The sequence below is a fragment of the Gobio gobio genome (genome assembly GCF_949357685.1).
Source record: "Gobio gobio genome assembly, chromosome: 24".
Classification (NCBI taxonomy): Eukaryota; Metazoa; Chordata; class Actinopteri; order Cypriniformes; family Gobionidae; genus Gobio; species Gobio gobio.
This window is the reverse complement of record NC_137120.1, coordinates 7,860,434-7,880,674: the sequence shown is the minus strand read 5'-3', so window position 1 is coordinate 7,880,674 and position 20,241 is coordinate 7,860,434. Positions and strand designations below refer to the sequence as shown.

At 42.4% G+C, this 20,241-nt stretch overlaps 1 protein-coding gene across 3 annotated transcripts; it reads right to left on the bottom strand.

The window, feature by feature from the left end:
* Positions 1 to 791: 791 nt before the first annotated feature.
* On the bottom strand, positions 792 to 20,134 carry LOC307120317 (titin homolog). 3 transcript variants are annotated; one of them, XM_079807306.1, is made up of 4 exons: positions 19,968 to 20,134; positions 15,931 to 16,263; positions 3,738 to 3,773; positions 792 to 3,499 (listed from the first exon to the last, which is right to left on the bottom strand). In XM_079807306.1, the coding sequence occupies exons 1-4, from the start codon at positions 20,014 to 20,016 to the stop codon at positions 3,372 to 3,374; spliced, it is 546 nt and encodes a 181-aa protein (XP_079663432.1). In that variant the 5' UTR covers positions 20,017 to 20,134; the 3' UTR covers positions 792 to 3,371. The 3 variants fall into 3 exon arrangements, with proteins under 3 accessions (XP_079663432.1, XP_079663431.1, XP_079663430.1); XM_079807305.1 differs by having other exon boundaries at positions 1,405 to 3,499; positions 3,738 to 3,812; positions 19,968 to 20,112; XM_079807304.1 differs by having other exon boundaries at positions 1,411 to 3,499; positions 3,684 to 3,773; positions 19,968 to 20,074.
* Positions 20,135 to 20,241: the final 107 nt, after the last annotated feature.

Sequence of the window (20,241 nt, the reverse complement as noted above, 5' to 3'; positions counted from 1 at the left end):
AACCAGAGAATCATGGGTTCATTGCCTCGGACGTGTCCTTCAAACCAATGAAGTACAATCAACTTGGATGTTCAAGTTCTTCAACTTGAACATGCAAAGCAGCAAAACATAAATGACAGGTTTTTACAGACGCTAGGACACATTTCTCAATACTTAGGTCACTTTTGCAAAACACAGTTCTCCTAACCAACTTTCAGCTTGGCAAAGCAGTTCATTTCACATTCAAAAGGCACTACAACTACCAAAACACTTTATTTAGGTCTCAAATTGTTGTGAATTAATTAGAGTAATAATATTATTGTTTAATTAATTGTTTTCAATAATAACAGAAACAGTTTAGATTGCTGTTTATTAGGTTGTTCAGCTTTAAGAAAAGTCTACCCATAATGCTTAGTGTAGAGCGAGAGCGCGCAGAAGCGAAGAAGAGAGATATGAGACTGATTCAATGTGTGTGCGCTGCAACAGCTTGTAATCCTGTAAAGAAATTTCAGTAAACAGTTCGTTTTATTTTAATTCAAGTCGTCAGTGGTCATTATTGCTTTGCTAAGAAGAAAAGACACGACACAAATCAACTCATTCTTCCAGAACACTAAAGGTTGACAGCCGACAAACACACTTTGTCACCCACAAAACAATGACCTAAAAAACACTGTAGCATTATACAATGTTTTCTTGTGTAAAACAAGGACACATCTCTGTTTATAATTCACTGCAATATATGTTACTGGAATGAATCAGACATGAGGCAGAATTCGTCAATATTTGATGTTGTTTATTTATTTTTATTTTTTGCATGTAATTCCAAAATACAAGAATTTGTATACACACCATCCACCATCTACAATGAGAATCAGCTGTGGCTGGTCCAATTGTCCAATTGTTTTTATAGCATTTAATTTTAAGATTTTAAATATATTTAATTAACATATTACTGTAGGAATGTAGCAAATTGCCGTCTTATTCAGTTTTGTATTATGTTATTGTTTTGAACATAAGTTTAACAGTTTTGAAAGCAGTATGTAAGCATGTGCAAATTGGCCTGTACGTACAAAGAGTTTTGGCAGTTGTTGTGTGAGTGAGAAAAGAATTCATGAAATGTGAGAGATGTAGTCATTGAATGCATTTTGTGCCAAAGCAATGATAATTGATCCTCAGTTTAGCCCACATAGACTTCTGTTGTGCTCACTGTGTGAAGAGTTTTGCAAAAGTGACCCAATTGAGAAATGTGTAATAGCGTCTGTAAAAAAACTGTAAGTAACTGGCAAAGTGGATGCAAATTAAATTAAATATTGATGATTATTTTAGGTTTTGGCCACCAGATGGACCCAAACTACACCATATAGTCACTTTAGAGAAAAGCGTCTGAATGCATAAATGTGAATCACTATTAGAGATTAAGAATCAATATTTAAGATATCTGTTTTTATTCAATGCCACAAGATAACAATAATCACATTATTTACATTAGCTGCCAGAAAGAGAAACAAATACATTAAACACATCGAATACACACATTTCTATCACACACCCAGTTTATTAATATCCAGAATAGTCTTATTGTAGACTAAAATAGTAGATACAGTGATAAAACAGATGAACAATAGTTGAATTATGTATATAAATGTTGAGTTTAAATCTTTCCAGACATGTTTAAGTGGATAAATTCACTGTGATCTGTTTCTCTGTTACTCATCATTGAGCAGAAGAACAGCAGCGGTTGGTTATTGCTCTGCTGCAGATGTTCATGTGATTTTGCAGGACGTGTGTGTGAGAGATACATGTACTACTATTATACTGTGTAATCCGTCATAAAAGACGTCAAGCTGTCTTAAACCGGTCTTTTTCCTTATTTTCATAAACTTTTTTTCTTTAGATCAAACTTTACTGCTGTGTGATTCATATTTGAGATTAGTCTGGATGTCAGCCGAATTTAGCCCCGCCCACAACATTTGAGGTCGGGAAGTTCTACATTAAATTAAAATATAGGCATATGATTCATAAATGTATATCAGTTCGGTAGGTAGCCTAATATTAAGTTTAATTACCGTAATTTACTGATGTGACATATTTTTACACTTATATCTGTGGGGATGCTGCATATAATTAAGAAAAAAATGAAAACTGTGTAATAAACAAAGAAATGTATAATGTATTGCAATAAAATGAAATATTAAAGAATATTCATAGTTTTGAACACCAGATGGAGAGCATTGTTAAGCACAGCTTTTGCCAGCACTAAAGAATTAGACCACATATTTTAAAACTGCAATATATGTCTCAATATTTATGACATCTGTTCCGTTCCTTTCAAAAGCTTCACTCAATGCTGCGCTAGCTTTAGTGCTTTGGGAAGTGTCTTTAGCACGACCAGCTGTGAAATAGTGTGTCTAACACGTCAATGAACTTGACCCGGGGGTTTTATAGCCTCTGTGACGTCACCCGCGACGTCAGTTCAGGTTGAAAGCAGAGTAAACGCTGTGTCCCTCCATGTTCTCTTCCAAATGACAGAACTGGATACACACGATCACTGCTGTGTGTGTGTTTGGGGAAGAGCTTGCGGTCGCTGCATTGAGTCAGATGAGTGCGAGCATTGCAAGCTCTTTACAGTTAAAATGCTTCAGGCTCGTCCTGGCTACTTTCAGTCCGCACCCTCGTTGCGGGGCTCCCAAATGGGCTTGGATGACGAGCAAGAGACGGGTCCATCCCTTTCGCTTGCTCGCTCACCAAATCTACACGTGTCCTCGCGTGGGGAACGATGATATATCTCTTCTTGGGTCTGCGGCCTCCGAGCGTTCCTCGCATGATAGTAAGTCCGTCGAATAATTAATCGAGGTGGTTGCTCGCGCGGTTGCCAGGTTACAGTTTGACTGGCTCCGTGAACGAGAGTTCCCCAAACGCAGTGAGCTTGAGGATATGTTTCTGTCTGGTGGCAGGGACCACAACATCAGTCTCTCCCTTTCTTTGAGGACCTCCATGACGAACTATTAAAGTCATGGATAAAAACATATACTTTACGTGTTTTTGTGCCATCGTCGTCAACATATTCTACTATCGTGGGTGTCAAATCACGTGGGTATGTGAAGATGCGCTATGTTGCTGTGCCGATGATGTCCCAGGACTGCTCTTCAAATAAAAAGACCTGAAGGCTTGCAGCCGGGGCTCGTCTATTTAAAGGCTCGTGCAGCAGGTGCACGGGTGACGACACAAACCGAGGCTATAATATCCTCGGGCCAATTGACGTGTTAGACACACAATTTCACAGCTGGTTGTGCTAAAGACACTTCCCAAAGCGCTAAAAGCTAGCGCAGCATCTCGTTTCGCTTTATCAGGGAACAGGGTTACAGTCAAGTAACCCAAACCGTTTTCTCCGTTTACGTCCTTGTAGCACTGACGTCATTGATTAGAAGAACAGCAGCAGCCGCAGCAGCCACGGCCATCAGCGCAGTGGCGACCAATCGGAGCACAGCTTCAGCAGAATCACAAAAGTGGAGGTAGGGTCCTGAAAAAACAACACGAGCAATAAAAAAAACAGGACTGAGATTTTCAAGATGCTGATTTTAGTCTCTGTCAGGTACTCTGATATCTTCAAAAACTCAAATCTGTTTAGAATGACATGAGTGAGTTTCATTTTTAGATTTCCTGGCATTAAATCAGAAAAAAAGCTCATATCACCACTGACGTACCTGCACACGTCTGACAGAGTTCAGTCATGTTAACATGTTCAGATTTTGACAAACCTGATGGTGATCCTGATGGTGATCCTGGTGATGATCCTGATGGTGAGGTACAGATGACAGGATTAGTTGGAGAAGCTGGATAACATGAGAAAAATCTAAACTTTTTTAATAGCAACATCAGTCACAATCATTCAACACCGACAGTCCTGATATTCTTGAAGACATCCACTGCGTCCCAATTCGCATACTATCCGTACTAAATAGTTTTCGAAAATAGAATTAGTGTGTCACAAATCAAAGTATATTGAAAAGAGTATTCCAAAGATTCCCGGATGGTCTACTATTTCCAGTCATAATTCAAAGTGCAGATCGATGCGAACTCTAATGGCTGATATTGCCCACAACCCATTTCAAGATGGACGAGGATTCGATTAGAACTACGAACGCGGATAAAAAGTGTTAAAAAACTACAAACATGACGGTTACGCGAGTCCGACAGTTAAGTAGAGAGGATTAGATAAAGGGGTTTGAGTGAGCAATAGGGCTTGGGCGCCGCGTTGCATTCTGGGATGTGGCGGCCATATTGATGGCCTCGCGAATGTAAACATACAGCAAATCGAACGAGGAGAAGCAGAGTTGGGAGAAAGAAAAATTATGTTAAAATCGCGAAAAGGATGTGGAATTTACCGGGATACGTTAAATAGGGAAGCCAGGGACCGGTATATGGACAAAAGCGGAACTATTAACGGTTTGGATCCATATGAAATGTGCAGTTCACAAATGGATGGGTTCAAGAGCTGCAGATCATGAAGCGTATGTAACGTTAAAGGGTTAGTTCACCCAAAAAGTAAAATTCTGTCATTAATTACTTACCCTCATGTCGTTCGACACCCGTAAGACCTCTGTTCATCTTCGGAACACAAAGGAAGATATTTTAGTTGAAATCCGATCGCTCAGAAAGGCCTCCATTGGCACAATGCACTTTACACTCTCAAGACCCTTAAAAGGTACTAAAGACGTCGTTACAAAGTCCATCTCACTATAGTGGTTCTACAATAACTTTATAGAGGTCTTACGGGTGTCGAACGACATGAGGGTAAGTAATTAATGACAGAATTTTACTTTTTGGGTGAACTAACCCTTTAACCTTTTACCTTGAAGCATTCTGCACCGTTCTGTGTTCTCAGGTTGCACTACTTGCAAATAAACACTGAAAAACATCTGATTGTGTGGCACTTCTTGCTTTTGCACATTGTACTGTTATTGCGTCTTTTTATAAGACACATGCATTTCATTTAAGTATATTTATTGTGAAGATCGTGGGTATGGATGCAACAGACACTTATGGCTGTATTTAATGCAGATTTATTTCAGCACAACACTAGGGCTCATGTTTGTCAGAGCACAACATACAGACACAATCTTATTGAGGTATTTCATGTCTTTGTAAGGTGGAAAATAATCAAAGATATTTGAAATGGAACAAAATCATCTGCTTTGCTGTTAGCAGCCATCGTCGTGATCAGGATATTGAAATTGACTCAACCCCCTCCCCCTTAACGCCATCAGAAGGGCCAGGTGAAGTTAGAAGGAAAAAGGAATGAGGTTTTCGCACCTTTGATACAATGGGGGAAGTTTTGCCTGATTGGTTATTTTCAAATGTCTCACGGTTTGGTCTGATTGGTCAGTTTTACAAGAGTCAGATTTGAATTTGGTGACATCAGGGAAGAGTATAAAATAGGATTTCATCTGTAGCTCGCGCTCTTTGGATTCTCTGGCTTTCTCTGGAGAGAGCTGTTCTTTAGCTCTCTCCCTTTTTCTCTCTCTCTCTCTTTCTCTATCTCTCTCACAGGTAACATTCTAGGCAGAGGCCTACAGAGCATAATTAATGGTTTATGTTTACATCTATTTGAAACTATTTAGAGTGTAACCATAACTAGAATTTGTGCTTCCTTTTAGAAGAGATTTATGTCTATGATGTAATTGACATTTTACATTTCCTTGATTGTTAATAAATTGTTACATTTTTGATCCTTTCTGAATTAATCTGTAATTATTAACTATCTCCAATGTGGAACGGTATAATTGCAACAAAGGGTTAAAACGGAACGATTAAATGTATGATTAACTATCAAATATAGATGACCAAACAACCGGTTGGGATTCTCTTCTAAATGCGACAACTTTGATAAATGGAGTCAGATAAAGAATATTATAATCAAATCCATTCTTCCAGCTGAGACACTGAACGCGTGCGGCCTTCACCGCGGTTCGCTGCCGATCCTTGGAGCGAATTCATGCGGTCTTACATCTTCGTCCTTGCTTGGCAACACCATGTGAATCGGTACTTTATCTGACAAAATAGTGTACTTGTTGCGGACGGTTCCAATCACCCTTTCCACGTGAATTCGGAGGTGGGCATTCTTCAGTATTTAACCTGACAAAAAGATATTTATTCAATATTATCCGCATTATATTTCACCTGCAGCAGCATTGCGAACTTTTGTAATGATACGTGTGGCCATTAACTTGATCATTAACTTAAATCTTGGCTATTAACTTAAATCAATTTGACGAATGGCAGATCAACGTGCGTCTACATGTGGGACATGTGTGAGATATAAGTTTACTAGTATTGTACTATGCAAATATTGAACTTTTTCTGATCCAAAGGACAGCATTGGTAGCAAAGCTTTGTTTCCCCATCACTACATTTATATTATATTTATGCTTTTAGCAGATGTTTTTATCCAAAGCGGCCTACAAGATGAACAAACACATTCATTAAAGAGCCAAATATCGCTGTAGTGCACAATGCCAGGTTTATTACACAACTACTGTAGACAAGAGAGAAGTCTGGGCAAGCCGGTGTCCTGCTCTTTCTCTGAGATCTTCTCCAGATTAGTGAGATTTATTGTTTTATTTCAGGGAGTTTGATCTCATGTTCTGTCTTAGCAAGAAAACGTTTCGGTTACTAACGTAACCTCGGTTCCCTAAGATGAGGGAACGAGTATTGCGTTTTGCTAAAACGCTATGGGGGAATTCCTTTCCTCGAGATATTGAAGCAAATTTTTATCCAAAAATACCATGTACACGCAGTGCAGCTGCACAGCTCTCAGCAGGAAGCAGCTGCGTGCTGATTGGCTGTGCCGCTGCAACTGCAGCAACCTATGGCGAGACCGTGGGGCGGGACGGACCAATCAGGTCCTTCCAAATTCCCGCCACAAGGGGCAACAGAATTTGCATAGCCAAGGGTATATAAGACCCACTCTCGCAAGGTTAGTCAGGTTAATCGACTGAAGCGACTCCTGAGCAAGTGAGCAAGCACGGCAAGCAAAACGCAATACTCGTTCCCTCATCTTAGGGAACCGAGGTTACGTTAGTAACCGAAACGTTCCCTTACGAGAGTACTCTCGTATTGCGTTTTGCTAAAACGCTATGGGGGACCAATGCAAAACGCCGTGCTTGCTTAACGGCTCTAACGCCGACGACACCAAACCCAGGCCAACCTAGGTGGGCCCGTAATATGATATCAAGAAGTCCCAAAATGAGCCAGACCTGAGTCAAGCCCTTAATGAGAATGAACACGATATACGTGTAATATAATATATATATATAGACCGGACATAGTCGGGCCAGGAATAATGAATGGCCAGATAATTCGAGCCGTATAAGGAATGTGCTATGACTTATACAATACTTAACCCAGACCGGACTTTTCGAGCCTTAAGGGGTTAAAACTGTACACAGCAAGAAGCCCAGCCTATAAGGCCGGGACATCTAATATAATCTGATAAGTGGACGGGGAGGCCCAGCCTGCCGCCACACAGATATCATTTAGAGAATGCCAATAGACCAAGCCCACGAAGAGGCCATGCCTCTAGTAGAATGGGCTTTAATGCCTAAAGGGCAGCTGAGATCTTTAGACTCATAAGCCAACGAGATAGCATCTACTATCCATCGTGACAAGGTCTGCTTTGTAACCGCGCACCCTAAGGTGCAGCCGCCAAAGCATACAAAGAGCTGTTCAGTTGCCTAAGCAGCGGAACGCTCCATGTATATCCTCAGCGCTCTGACAGGACAGAGCAAATTAGCATCTTCTTCATATATCGGTGATGAAAGTGCTGAGAGTGAAATGACCTGTGCTCTGAACGGAGTTGAAAGCACTTAGGTACATATCCATGTCTTGGTTTGAGGACGACTTGAAGTCGTTTGGCCCAATTCCAGACACGAAGGCGCTCACAGAGAACGCGTGCAGATCACCCACTCGCTTAACTGACGATCGCCAGCAGAAAAGCGGTCTTTAGTGACAGGAGCTTAAAGCTCACCGAATGCAGAGGCTCAAGTGCAGAGCTCTTCATGACATCCAAGACACTGGACAAGTCCCATATAAGGACTGAAGAGGGGGCGAGGTGGGTGAAGCCTTCTAGCCCCTTTAAGGAAGCGAACAATGTTAGTCCTTTCACTTGAATGTGATACGCTGCTATAGCAGCCACATAATTTTGAGCGTGGAGGGGGAACGACCCGCGTCCAGAAGCTCTTGTAAAATGTAAGCACTTCTGACACTTCACAATCCTGTGGGGTCAGACTTCGCGCTTTACACCAGTCCGAAAAGACTGACCATTTGTCTGAATAGAGCCGCCTGGTCGCGGGGGCTCTAGCTTCAGTAATGGTATTCAATAATTTTTCAGAGAGGTTCTCATGTACCCGCTGATGGGCCAGACATGAAGCGCCCATCGATCGGGACGGGGATGCCAGATCTGCCGTTCCGCCTGCATGAGGAGGTCTCTCCTCAGCGGGACCGGCCACGAATCTGTATCCGACATCTGATTCAGTAGTGAGAACCAAGGTTGATTTCTCCAAAGCGGGGCTATTAAAGCACAGCGCATCTGCTCTCCCTAATCCTCTCTATGACCTGAGGTAACATTGAGATTGGGGGAAAAGCATAAAGAGGAAGGTTGGGCCATTCGTGGGCCAACGCATCCTTGTGCTTGGAGAATTATATTTGGCATTGAGCATAGCCTTGTGAGGCGAAAAGATCCACTTTTGCCTCTCCAAGAACTGCCCCAATTGTCTGAATTGCACCTGGACAGCATGTCCGGACCCAAATTCAGAATGCCTGGCACATGAGTCGCTCTCAGCGTATTGTGCTCTGCCCATATTAGGACTTCTTACGCCATTGTGTGCAGATCGATTATTTTCAGACCGCCTTGGCAATTTATATAGGCTACCACCGACCTGCTGTCCGTTCGGACCAGGGCATGGTGGTGCTTTATGTACGGAAGGAAAGCTCTTAGCGATATCGTGACCGCTTTCATCTCTAGACAGTTTATATGAAGGCTCTTCTCCGAGTCTGACCAGAGACCGGAGACTGGCCTGCCCTCGTGAAGGGCTCCCCAACCTAGGTTGGATGCATCTGTCGAGATAACTTTCCACTTCGTAACAGTGCCCAAACTCACGCCCGTCTGGTACCAGACGGGATTTTTCCAAGGAGCCAGAGCCAACACACAGCTGTGGTCTACCTTGATTTGCAATCGGCCCGAGATCCATGCGTGAGCTGGAACGTGGCGATTCAGCCAGTGCTGTAGGGGGCGCATGTGCAACAGACCCAGTCTGAGAACTAGCGCCGCCGAGGCCATGAGACCCAGCATCCTCTGAAAGTGTTTGAGAGGAATGCGTGCACCGGACCTGAGGGAAACCGCTCGGATCTGAACAGAGAGCGCGCGCTGTGACGTCAGTCGCACGCTCATCTGCAGTGAGTCCAATACTGTTCCCAGAAACGAAACTTTCTGTGTGGGAGACAATAAACTCTTGCCACGTTGATTCTGAGTCCCAAGCATTCTAAATGGTTGAGAAGCCAAGATCTGTGGTTTAATAACTATCTCTGACGGAGCTATTCTGAGCCAGTCGTCGAGATAATTGAGAATTCTCATTCCCCGAAGCCTCAGCGGGGTTAGCGCCGCTTCCATGCACTTCGTGCGGGGAGTCAGAGATAGACCAAAAAGGTAGCACCTTGTATTGGTAAACTTTTCCCCTCGAAGGCGAATCCCAAGAATGGCCTGTAATGAGGGGCTATTTGTATGTGGAAAAAGGCATCCTTTAGATCCACAGTGAAAACCCAATCACCCGGCGGATGTGCGCGAGGATTTGTTTCATTCTCAACATTCTGAACGGGCGCTTCATAAGGGCTTTGTTCAGATGTCTGAAATCTAGAATGGCCTGAGACCACCACCCTTCTTTTGGCACAAGGAAGTAGCGACTGTAAAAGCCTGACTCGCTCTGTGAGGGGTGCACGGTTTCCACCGCTCCCTTAATTTAACAGTTTGATATTTCGGTTCGAAGCACGTGACTCATGTCACTTCTCACCGCTGTCTCTACCACAGTGCGAAAGCACGGTGGTATGCGAGCGAACTGTAGCGAGTAACCTTGTTATCGAAGCCAAGGGTTGAATTAATTTGTGGGGCGGGTCACTGAGTAACAGGGACCTGTTAGCCCGGATGCATTGTGCTAGTAGCACTGTGAGAGGCGGCGTGCACTGAATGGTGACGCACGCCTTATTGGGTCGCCTTGGAAGTGGCGCTTACCAAGGGGATTGTGTTTGTGTACAGAAGAGCACGTTGCTCACAGGCTCATAAATAGTAAATAGGGAAATAGTGTTCCCAGCCGCCTGAGTGCAGGGGGCCGGAGAACGCAGAATAGTGGCGAACGCTTTGTGTCGCCGGGGAAATGGTGTATGTGTACAGGCGAGCGCGTTTGTTGCGGGCTCGTCGATTGTAGGAATAATGTTTCCAGCCGCCTGAGTGCAGGGAGCTGGGGAACATAGGGAAGCGCTTGAGTGTAGGGGTACAACTTTGATGTTGGCACCTGCCTACAGACGAACTCGTAACACTGTGTTTAGATAGTGTTACTGTAAAGTGGACGCATTCTTGCGGATTAGTCCACGTGCACGTTAGCGGCAGGGCTAATGGATAGCGCGTGCTCTGCAGGCGCGGGTCTACCTAGCCACTAGAAAGCTCTGATTCATTGTAAATAATGTGTGGTGGCGCGCACTGTATAATGGGCGCCACTACATTAGAGTATTCGCGGCGTACGCCAGCGAGCGAATTCACAGTGGTAAACGCATAACAGCGTCAATGTGCAACTGAGCATGTTTGACCACAGGCTAGTTATTGCAATGTTACATCTCCAGTCACCTGAACTAAGGGAACTGGGAGAATATCAGGTTTATTGAGTGATTTGTGGCACTGAATTAACAGTGCTTATGCAGGAGTGCACACTATGTAGTGGACACATTGCCTACAGTGTTGAACCACTCCAGCCGCCTGAATAGGCGAACTGGGAGAAGTGATATTTGAGGGGAAAAAGGCGCAAGCTTGGCAGCCATTTTATGACCTCGTTATGCTCAGACGGAGAGCGCGTGTTATGACGCGCTCTAGTCAGCGAACGCGCGCTGCAGCGAGAACGGCTGTGACGTAAGCGCGTTCTCGATATATCCAGCAGCCTGAGTTCGCATGCCTCTCCTCTAGCATTCTCTGCCCGCGGCATATCAGGGCGGCGGGGCGAGAGAGAAGGAAGAGTGAGGAGAGCTTATGTTGAGTTCACTCGTGTGTAGAAGTGCACATCTTCCATCCGCGTGGCGGCAGTATCACATTCTCTGTCAGCGGCCATTTCAGGGCGGCGGAGTAAGAGAAGGAGCGAGTGAAAAGCCCCGTATGCCCGCGGAGCCATTAGCACAGCGGGAATAACATTCTCTGTCCACGGCCATTTAGAGCGGCGGAGGAGAGAGAGGGAGGCGCGTGGAGAGCTCCATATATCTGCGGCGTCATCAGCGCAGCGAGGATATAACCTTCTCGGTCCGCGGCGCGTTTCAGCGCGACGGAATGAGAGAAAGGGAGAGCTCTGTATGTCCGCAGCGGGGATATAATGTTCTCTGTCCACGGCCATTTAGAGCGGTGGGGATGAGAGAGGAAGGAGTGAAACTCTGTATGCCCGCGGCGTCATCACTGCAGCGGGGAAAACCTTCTCCGTCCGCGGCGCTTCTCAGCGCGACGGAACGAGAGAAAGGGAGAGCTCCGTGGGGTATCACATTCTCTGTCCGCGGCGCCTTAGCGCGACGGAACGAGAGAAGAGGAGCGCTCCGTCTGTCCTCGGCTTTATTTGAAGCGGCGGAGGACCAATGTTCTCTGTTCGCGGCGTAAACACGCGGCGGCACGAGAGAAGAGAGGTGGAGAGCTAGAAGCTCTTAGAAGTGGCGTTGGCAGCAACGCACATATCATAAACACACATACATAGTATAAAGGATATTTTAACGCCGGATGGCGCAGCTGGAAGGCAGGCTGAAGGCGGAGAATCCGACATCCTCAGGCTGCGTGTTCCGCTGGGTGCGTGTCGACGGCGGGCTTCGATCCGGAGCTCAACGATTGCAAGTCGCTGAAGAAGAATTAATCTGACTAACCTTGCGAGAGTGGGTCTTATATACCCTTGGCTATGCAAATTCTGTTGCCCCTTGTGGCGGGAATTTGGAAGGACCTGATTGGTCCGTCCCGCCCCACGGTCTCGCCATAGGTTGCTGCAGTTGCAGCGGCACAGCCAATCAGCACGCAGCTGCTTCCTGCTGAGAGCTGTGCAGCTGCACTGCGTGTACATGGTATTTTTGGATAAAAATTTGCTTCAATATCTCGAGGAAAGGAATTCCCCCATAGCGTTTTAGCAAAACGCAATACGAGAGTACTCTCGTAAGGGAACCAGTCTTACCTTAACATACTCCTCATATTTTGATAGTTTAATCGAAGAGTTATTAAAAGCAGATATTGTGCAAACATCCCCTCCGGTCATCACTTTTGGCCACTACTGTCTCAGTCACTGACCGGGGCTCAAACAATCGTCCTGATCAACAGGGGCTCAGGGTTTAGCTGGTTAGCATAGCCTTAAAAAAGACTCAAATTACTCCAGTTTGCAGGCAAAAGCATCTCTTTCCATTAATGACTATTTAACACTAGTAGTTTTTTTGAGGCTTTTAATAGTGTAAGATAATCGTGTGTTTTCACCGTCAGCTGAAAGAAGTTTTAACACATCAGTCACATGATGGAGGCGGTTTGGTGTCTGTCACGCTAGTGCTAGTGCTCACAACAAATGTTGTTACTGGAGAAGCGTCTCTGTTTAAAAAAACTGTTATGCTGAAAGAAAATGTTATATAATGTTATCTGAAAATAAATTATCACTTGTGCATTACTAAATTCTTAAAATTATTAAACTCTTACTTGTTTTTATCATTGACAGACCAAAATATGATGTTTTTAACAAAAAAAGATAGCTGGAGAGCAGAAACCTCTTAGAAATATCTTCTGTAGCTGTAAATAACTTCTCTGTGAGGTCACAGCATTATGTCAACATCAAGCTTATGCTTCACATACACACAGTATATGATATTAGCATTCACTAATTCTGTACATTATTTCACAGTAGGGCCGTTTCTCATAAAGAGGAAGTTAAATTATAGACGTCCTTTCAACCACACACACTATTCACAGCTCAAGGCATGCAAACACAAACACACATTAACCACAAACGTCCAGTGATAAAACACACACACACACACACACATTCTAACGCTCATGATCTCTACCCAACAGATGAAACTACATCCACATTATATCTGAACATGAGGCCGTCTGTAGTTTGAGCCTGTAGAATAATCACTAAATTAAATGTGTACTGTCATTCTGCAGATTTTACTGCATGAACTGCTCCTATTATGATATTTTAAAGGCTCTTAGTTTTGTCCGTCTCCTACCACAGGTTTACAGGCATCCAAAGTCAAAAACACTTTAATTCTCTCATTGTGATTGGTCTACTCTGCTCTGATTGGTCAGATGACCCAGTCTGTTGTGATTGGTCTACTCTGCTCTGATTGGTCAGATGACCCAGTCTGTTGTGATTGGTCTACTCTGCTCTGATTGGTCAGATGGCCCAGTCTGCTGTGATTGGTCTACTCTGCTCTGATTGGTCAGATGACCCAGTCTGCTGTGATTGGTCTACTCTGCTCTGATTGGTCAGATGGCCCAGTCTGCTGTGATTGGTCTACTCCTGAGGTCAGGGCAGTGAGGTTTACACGCACAGTTCTTACTAGCTTGGCTCCGTTACACTTCTCTCAACAACACATTATATGTAGCCTGCAGCAGAATTAATACATTCTGACAAGGCTAGTTAGGTGTAGTTAAAGGGTAACTTCAGCGATTTAGCTTTAAGCTTTGTATCAGTAGAAACCCGGTAGTATATTCGAATTATGGTACTTTCCCCCCTCATATCCCCCTGAGATGAGAGAATTATGCATTTTATTTCTGGAAAAAAATCCTCCGATGACACAAATATCATCATTTTGCAAAGAAAAGTGAGTGTTTCAACTTTTCAATGAATTCCTATGAAAGTTTAGCTTCCATATGCGATCTGATAACGCGCCAGACTGGACACGCGCTGAGAATGACAGCCGCGCTTACCTCAGCTCAGCTCAGCTCTTCTCGTGATGAATGAAATCTGACTCCTGCTGCGTCTGTGACGTGACTTTCGTTCGGCTCACTCACACTTTATTGAAAAGACACGTTCAGTTTTTAATTGTAGTGTTTATTCTCTAACTGAACAAAATGATTTTATTACTATGAATATCAAAACGATGTTGGGGCGGTGCCGCGGTGGGCAAGTGATAACCATTAGCCGTGGCTTTGGGAGTGGCCTCGTTGGGCAGCGAAGCAAGTGCATTCTGGGAGTTGTTGTCTTTCATCCACATGAGACAAAAATAAATGTTCTGTCTTTTCTCATTCTAGAAGGCACCAAATTCAAAAATAATTTCACATTTCTACTACATAAATGACACTGTTTAAATAGACATTCATCTTCTCAGAGCTGAAGTACTCCTTTAAACTAGCATTGATGTGATTAACTTTGACTGAGATGACATCATAAATGTTTTCTGTGATTGTAGTAGATCCTGAGCTCAATAAGGGGAATATACACACAAGAACAGCCAGTGAGCCTCAAGTGCTTGTGAAAGAGGTTTGTCTTCAGCTGCTTGGTGAAAGTCATGATAGTCTCAGCAAATTGGGTGAAGATTGTGAGCTAAGCAGTCATTTTTCTTTATCACTCTTAGGGAGGACTTCCTCTTTAACTGTTAATAACTTCACTTTTCCTTCTTTATAGGTACAAAACAAAGAACAACTTCCCTAGATTTCAAACCCTGCTGAATTTTATCCGACTGGTCGTGTCAAATTAATGTTATATTCATCTCACAGTAAGAACGCTCAGATCTGGCTCAGTCCAGAGGGTGAGATTCACTGCAGCACTTAAAGCGGCGGATGGAAACACAGATACTGACGGCTACTTTTGATATTGACCCTCGCTCTGTTCAGGGACTCATTATTCCGTTTCTGTTTATCAAATGTCTGCACTCTAAAAAATGCTGGGTTAAAAATAACCCAAGTTGGGTTGACAATGGACTAACCCAGCAATTGTGTTGTTTTAACCCAGCGGTTGGGTTAAATGTTTGCTTAAAAATTGTTTGATGGGTTAGTCAATTTTCAACCCAACTTGGGTTATTTTTAAGCCAGAATTTTTTAGAGTGTGTTGAATCTTTTCATGTTAATACAAATATTTACACACGTTTAGACATTTGCTGGAAATAAAAGCAGTTGAATGTGAGAAGACATTTATTTTTTTGCTGAATGTGTCAATGTGAATGTGTCGCGACCCCCTTAAAGGGATAGTTCACCCAAAAATGAAAATTCTGTGATCATTTAGTCACGCACAAGTTTTTCCAAACCTAAATGATGACAGAATTTTCATTTTGGGGTGAACTATCCCTTTAAGCATCTATTCTGACCAGAGATCCTCCCCAGGTGATCTTCCAGAGTGACCAAAAGCATTTCTGTTTGAATGGAAGTCAATGGAGGAGACGCCTCGGTATGCAAAAACTCTTTTTACACCTTGCCATGCAATGACATATCCAATTAGAGTGACATTTATGAGTTTGATATAACATGAATTAAAAAAAGTAACACATTTTGTGTGGAATTATTTACGACACTACCAGAAGTAAGAGGCTTTTCTCATAATCAGGCATTTGACATGGAATTACAGTGTCAGAAATGTGTCAAAGAGGTTGAAAAAAATCCTTTTTATTGTGCAGCGTTAAGAAGAATTATGTCAATAAATATGCAAAATCTGTAATATGTAATAGAGTGAGCTGTAATTCTCTACTCACCAGTGACAGTAACATTGAATCCTTGTTTAGGAAGTTCTTCGTTGCCGCTGATCTGATATTGATAGAGTCCAGAGTCTGTGCTTCTGGTGTTTGTGATAGTCAGAGATCCAGTCTTATTGTCCAGCTTCAGTCTGCCTCTGAATTTCTCATCAAGATCATCAAGGATCTCGCTGTTCTCTCTACTGATTTTAGCTAATAGTCTCCCGTTAGTTCCGAATGTCCACTTTATCAGATCAGCTTTCTCCATTTGAGTAACATCAGGAACATCAGACTGTAGAGTGACAGATTCTCCCTCCATCACTGACACTGACTTCAGTTCATCACCAAACACACCTGAAGAACAAACAGACACAGTTTCTCACTCACACATATTAAAGTTACATTTAATAAAGCTTTAACTGAGGTATGCCATAGTTTTGAAATTATTATAAACTGATTATAAACAGCAAACGATAAAAACATCAGTGTGGAAAATATAAGACCGGGTGCAAAACACAGATCTGAATCTGAATTCACACATCTATATATTTTACATTTTAAGTTTTGTTTTAGTATTAAGAGTTAGGAAAGTAAATAGAACAGTGTCAGTCTACATTTGTATTTATCCATGGTGGAACTGAAGTTCATTAGAGCTCCACACAAATAACATTTTACTGCATTCATATAAATATACCTTGTACCTTAAAATGGGAAAAACGGACTGAGCTGTTCTGTGGAATCCTATAGTTTAACAGGACGATTACATAAAGACAAATAATTGATGAATAATGTTGATTAAACAAATGCACTAAATCTGTACGTGTTGTGAAATCTCTCCAGACCACATCTCAAATACACTTATATCTGGAATAAGAGCAAGAGCACGTCTTCTGATTTAAATGGTGTAATATTGATCTGTACTAACAGACCAGAACCAGAAAAACTAAGTTTAGCAACTTACCAACCAGAAGACAAAAGCACAGCCAGAAAAAAACGAATGTTTTTCCTTTAAACATTCTTCCTACAGCTCTGATGTTTAAAACAGATGTTGAAAAAGATTATCAGAGCGTGTTGTGGACTTTAGTAAAGTCATGTAGAATAAATCTACATCTACTTCTGTTTTTGTGTTTCCAATGAGTGTGTGTAATGTGTCGAGGCTGTAGTCCAGTTTCACAACAGAGTCTTTGTGTTATTCACGCTGTATTGATATCAGACAGCAAACACATGTTACTGAGTGAAATAAATAACTCAACTGTGTTTCATTTTCAAGGATCATATGTCATTTTATGATCATATTTCTACCTCTCCCCAGTGTTCATCTTTCTCTGTTGCTGGTTTTCACCTTGCCTTTTTTAGGGTGTTCTGTCCGTTCTCATCCCTGGATTGTTTGCTCTTACTGGGCCATTTCTGGATTCAGATTTTTTTTTTAATTATTTAAAAAAGACGGTTTATGTAATTATATTTTCTGTGTCTAAATGAGAGTGTATTTATTATTGTGTGTGCATGTGTGATATGTGTGTGTTAGTCTGTAGGCAAATCAAATTCTGATGTGAATCTGGTTTTAGTGCAGAGGAAGAGACATTTTAAAACAGTGATTATACACCATCCTGAGTAGGAATTCAGTAAACAAATTGTTTCAATACTCATTTCCCGCAGTATCGATACACACACATCAGCTTTGCTTTCTCATGCCTGAAGGTCAGAAACAGCTCCAAGTGGGCAGAGCAGCTCAAAGTAGGAGGGGCTAAAGCTCCAACACTCCTCCAGACGCCTCTTGATAATGCAAATATCGAGTATTAGTCGGGTCTGCCCTCTGTGCACGGAAAAATTCCACTGGTTGCGCCAAATCACAGCACTGAATAATGCATTTCTTTGGATAAAATGCATCTAAAAATAATGGAGGAAACAGAGCAGCTGCTGCTGGAAAGGCACATGATCCAAGCGCCCAAAACATGAAGATTCTTTATTTTAAGCTTCAAGCGAAACGCATTAGCGTTTAACCCTGTCATGCGCTTTGACAGATGTGTGTGTGTCCTCAGTGCAAAACGCTAATTTTACAGGTTATATCCTCATCTGTAAATGTTACTAAATCACGCAAGTATTTCCATTTTATGAAAGTGCGTTGCAAATATGGCCGCCGAGTGAACAGACGATCTTTGAAAGGGAGTTTGGCTGGAGCGTTTGTCAAAAGGGTTCTGACAAAATGCTTTTAATACACTTTCAACGGAGGGTGATCTTACTTTCTTACTTTAGTTCAGTTAGTTTAGGCACACATGAGCATGACAATCACACTCAGATCCACACCAAACAAATCACTCAGAGATCGCCTGATGGTCTCGACCCGCTTGGAAACGAACTCTGGAGCCGTTCAGAGTTCAAACCAATCCATCCTAATGACCAATGAACCAGGCTTTATCACAATCTATGATGGGAAATTGCATATGTTGTGTGAAAAGCAGCAGTGTTTATTCTGAAAATGAATCTTAGGTTAAACTGGAGCAAAGACTAAATGAAATGCATAATTTAAATTTGGTCAGATATTTCAGAACAACTCTCCAAAACACATAAGAATAACTAACCGTTGATTCTTGCTCACAATGCTACCAGGGCCGTTTGAAGGAATTTGGGGGCCCCAAGGCAAGTGGACATGGAGGCCCCCCCAATACCCCCCCCCCCCCCCCACACACACACACACACCTGCACGAACGCAAAGCCTACAGAAACCACAGCATAGCCATACAGTTTCAGTTCACCCACAGTTGCAACACCACTTTATGTAAATAAAAAAGGTTTACAGTGCAAATACTGCTGTTGCATATAATGTGCATAAAAATTGAACATTTTCAACAATTGAACATTTGCAAAAAAACAGCACTGTACCATTAAAAATTGTTTGTAAACCTTTAAGAAACCATTTTTACATCTATAAATATTACATAGATAGACGGACGTTAAGGGTTCCTAGTTGGTTTGTAAACTGTCTATAAACATTATCTGGATGGTTATTATAAAGTTGCAACAGATGACTATAATACCTTGTTAAATAGTTAATAAACAGTAAAACATGTGATACTGATACTGTACTTCAAAATGTAACAGTGTAACACAGAATAAAGTAACTGTTCAAGATCCATTGGTAACTTATAAAAATAATGTCATATTTGCATAAACTGTCACTACCGTATATCCCCACACTAGCACATTAAGATAAGCTGAAAAAATCATGCTCCTCTGCCTCTTTCTGATTAAATAATGTTTATAATAATAGTTAATATAGAATGCAATTTTAACTATTCCAGATTATTTATGCATAGCATAAATAATAGTTAGCATGCAATGTAAAATTTTATGGTGTAAAATTACACCATTTTTGTACAAGACAAGTAGAGCTATTTTATCCAGTGTAATTTATCTTACCACTATCTTGTTTTTTCTTATCCTCCTCTTCCTTTCTCTTTTTTCTTTTCTGGCTTTCTGAAGCATAATTCCGCTTCATGATGACTGCCGAGGAGGTTTTGTATTTTGCCAGCAGCAGAGATCGTGTGGTTGGCTCGGCTGCTGTCTGCGACTACTAGGAGGGGCCCCTTGAGGGGGATCCCGATAACAGTGTCATTGCACTTTACTACATTGACTATCAAAGGGTCGCTCACACAGTTTGTCGTTGCATTTTATTCTTAACCTGCCGTTGTCTTGGGGCCCCAGGCCAGCTCGGGGCCCCAAGCAATTGCTTGGTTTGCCTGCCTTGTCGCGACGGGCCTGAATGCTACAGTAATATAACAACAGCTACAAAGACAGCCACAATAAGCCTGTGGATCTGTTGTCTGTCCATCCTGACGGATGACCAATATGAGCCGAATCCTGGAACACAGACAGCTGCACGCTGACCAATGAGAGGACGGTTCACTCACACGTGACTCGTATTAACTAATTTAGGTCCATAGTGTTGCCTTGTGAAAGTGAACGGAACCAGGAACAAATTGCAAAATTGTAAGAAAACTGAAAATCATAGAGCTCCACACAAATAACACACAACTGTAAAAAACATGTGTATAACTTACCAACCAGACGGCAACAGCACAAACAGCAAAAAACTAAGATGTGAAACATTTTCTTCAACAGTTCAGAAATAGATTCCCTCTTCTGAAAACCTTTGAGTGTCTGCAGTAAAGAAGTGCTGAGAAGAGGCTGTTAACAAACTTAACTATTCGCTGACTTCCTCCAGACTGCATTAGGTCACGCCCCATGTCTCCAACCACGCCCATGGTGGTGTTTATGAGGAAAAAAACATTGTTTTGCACGATGATGTCAGATCTTTTAAAGATGAATCTCAGC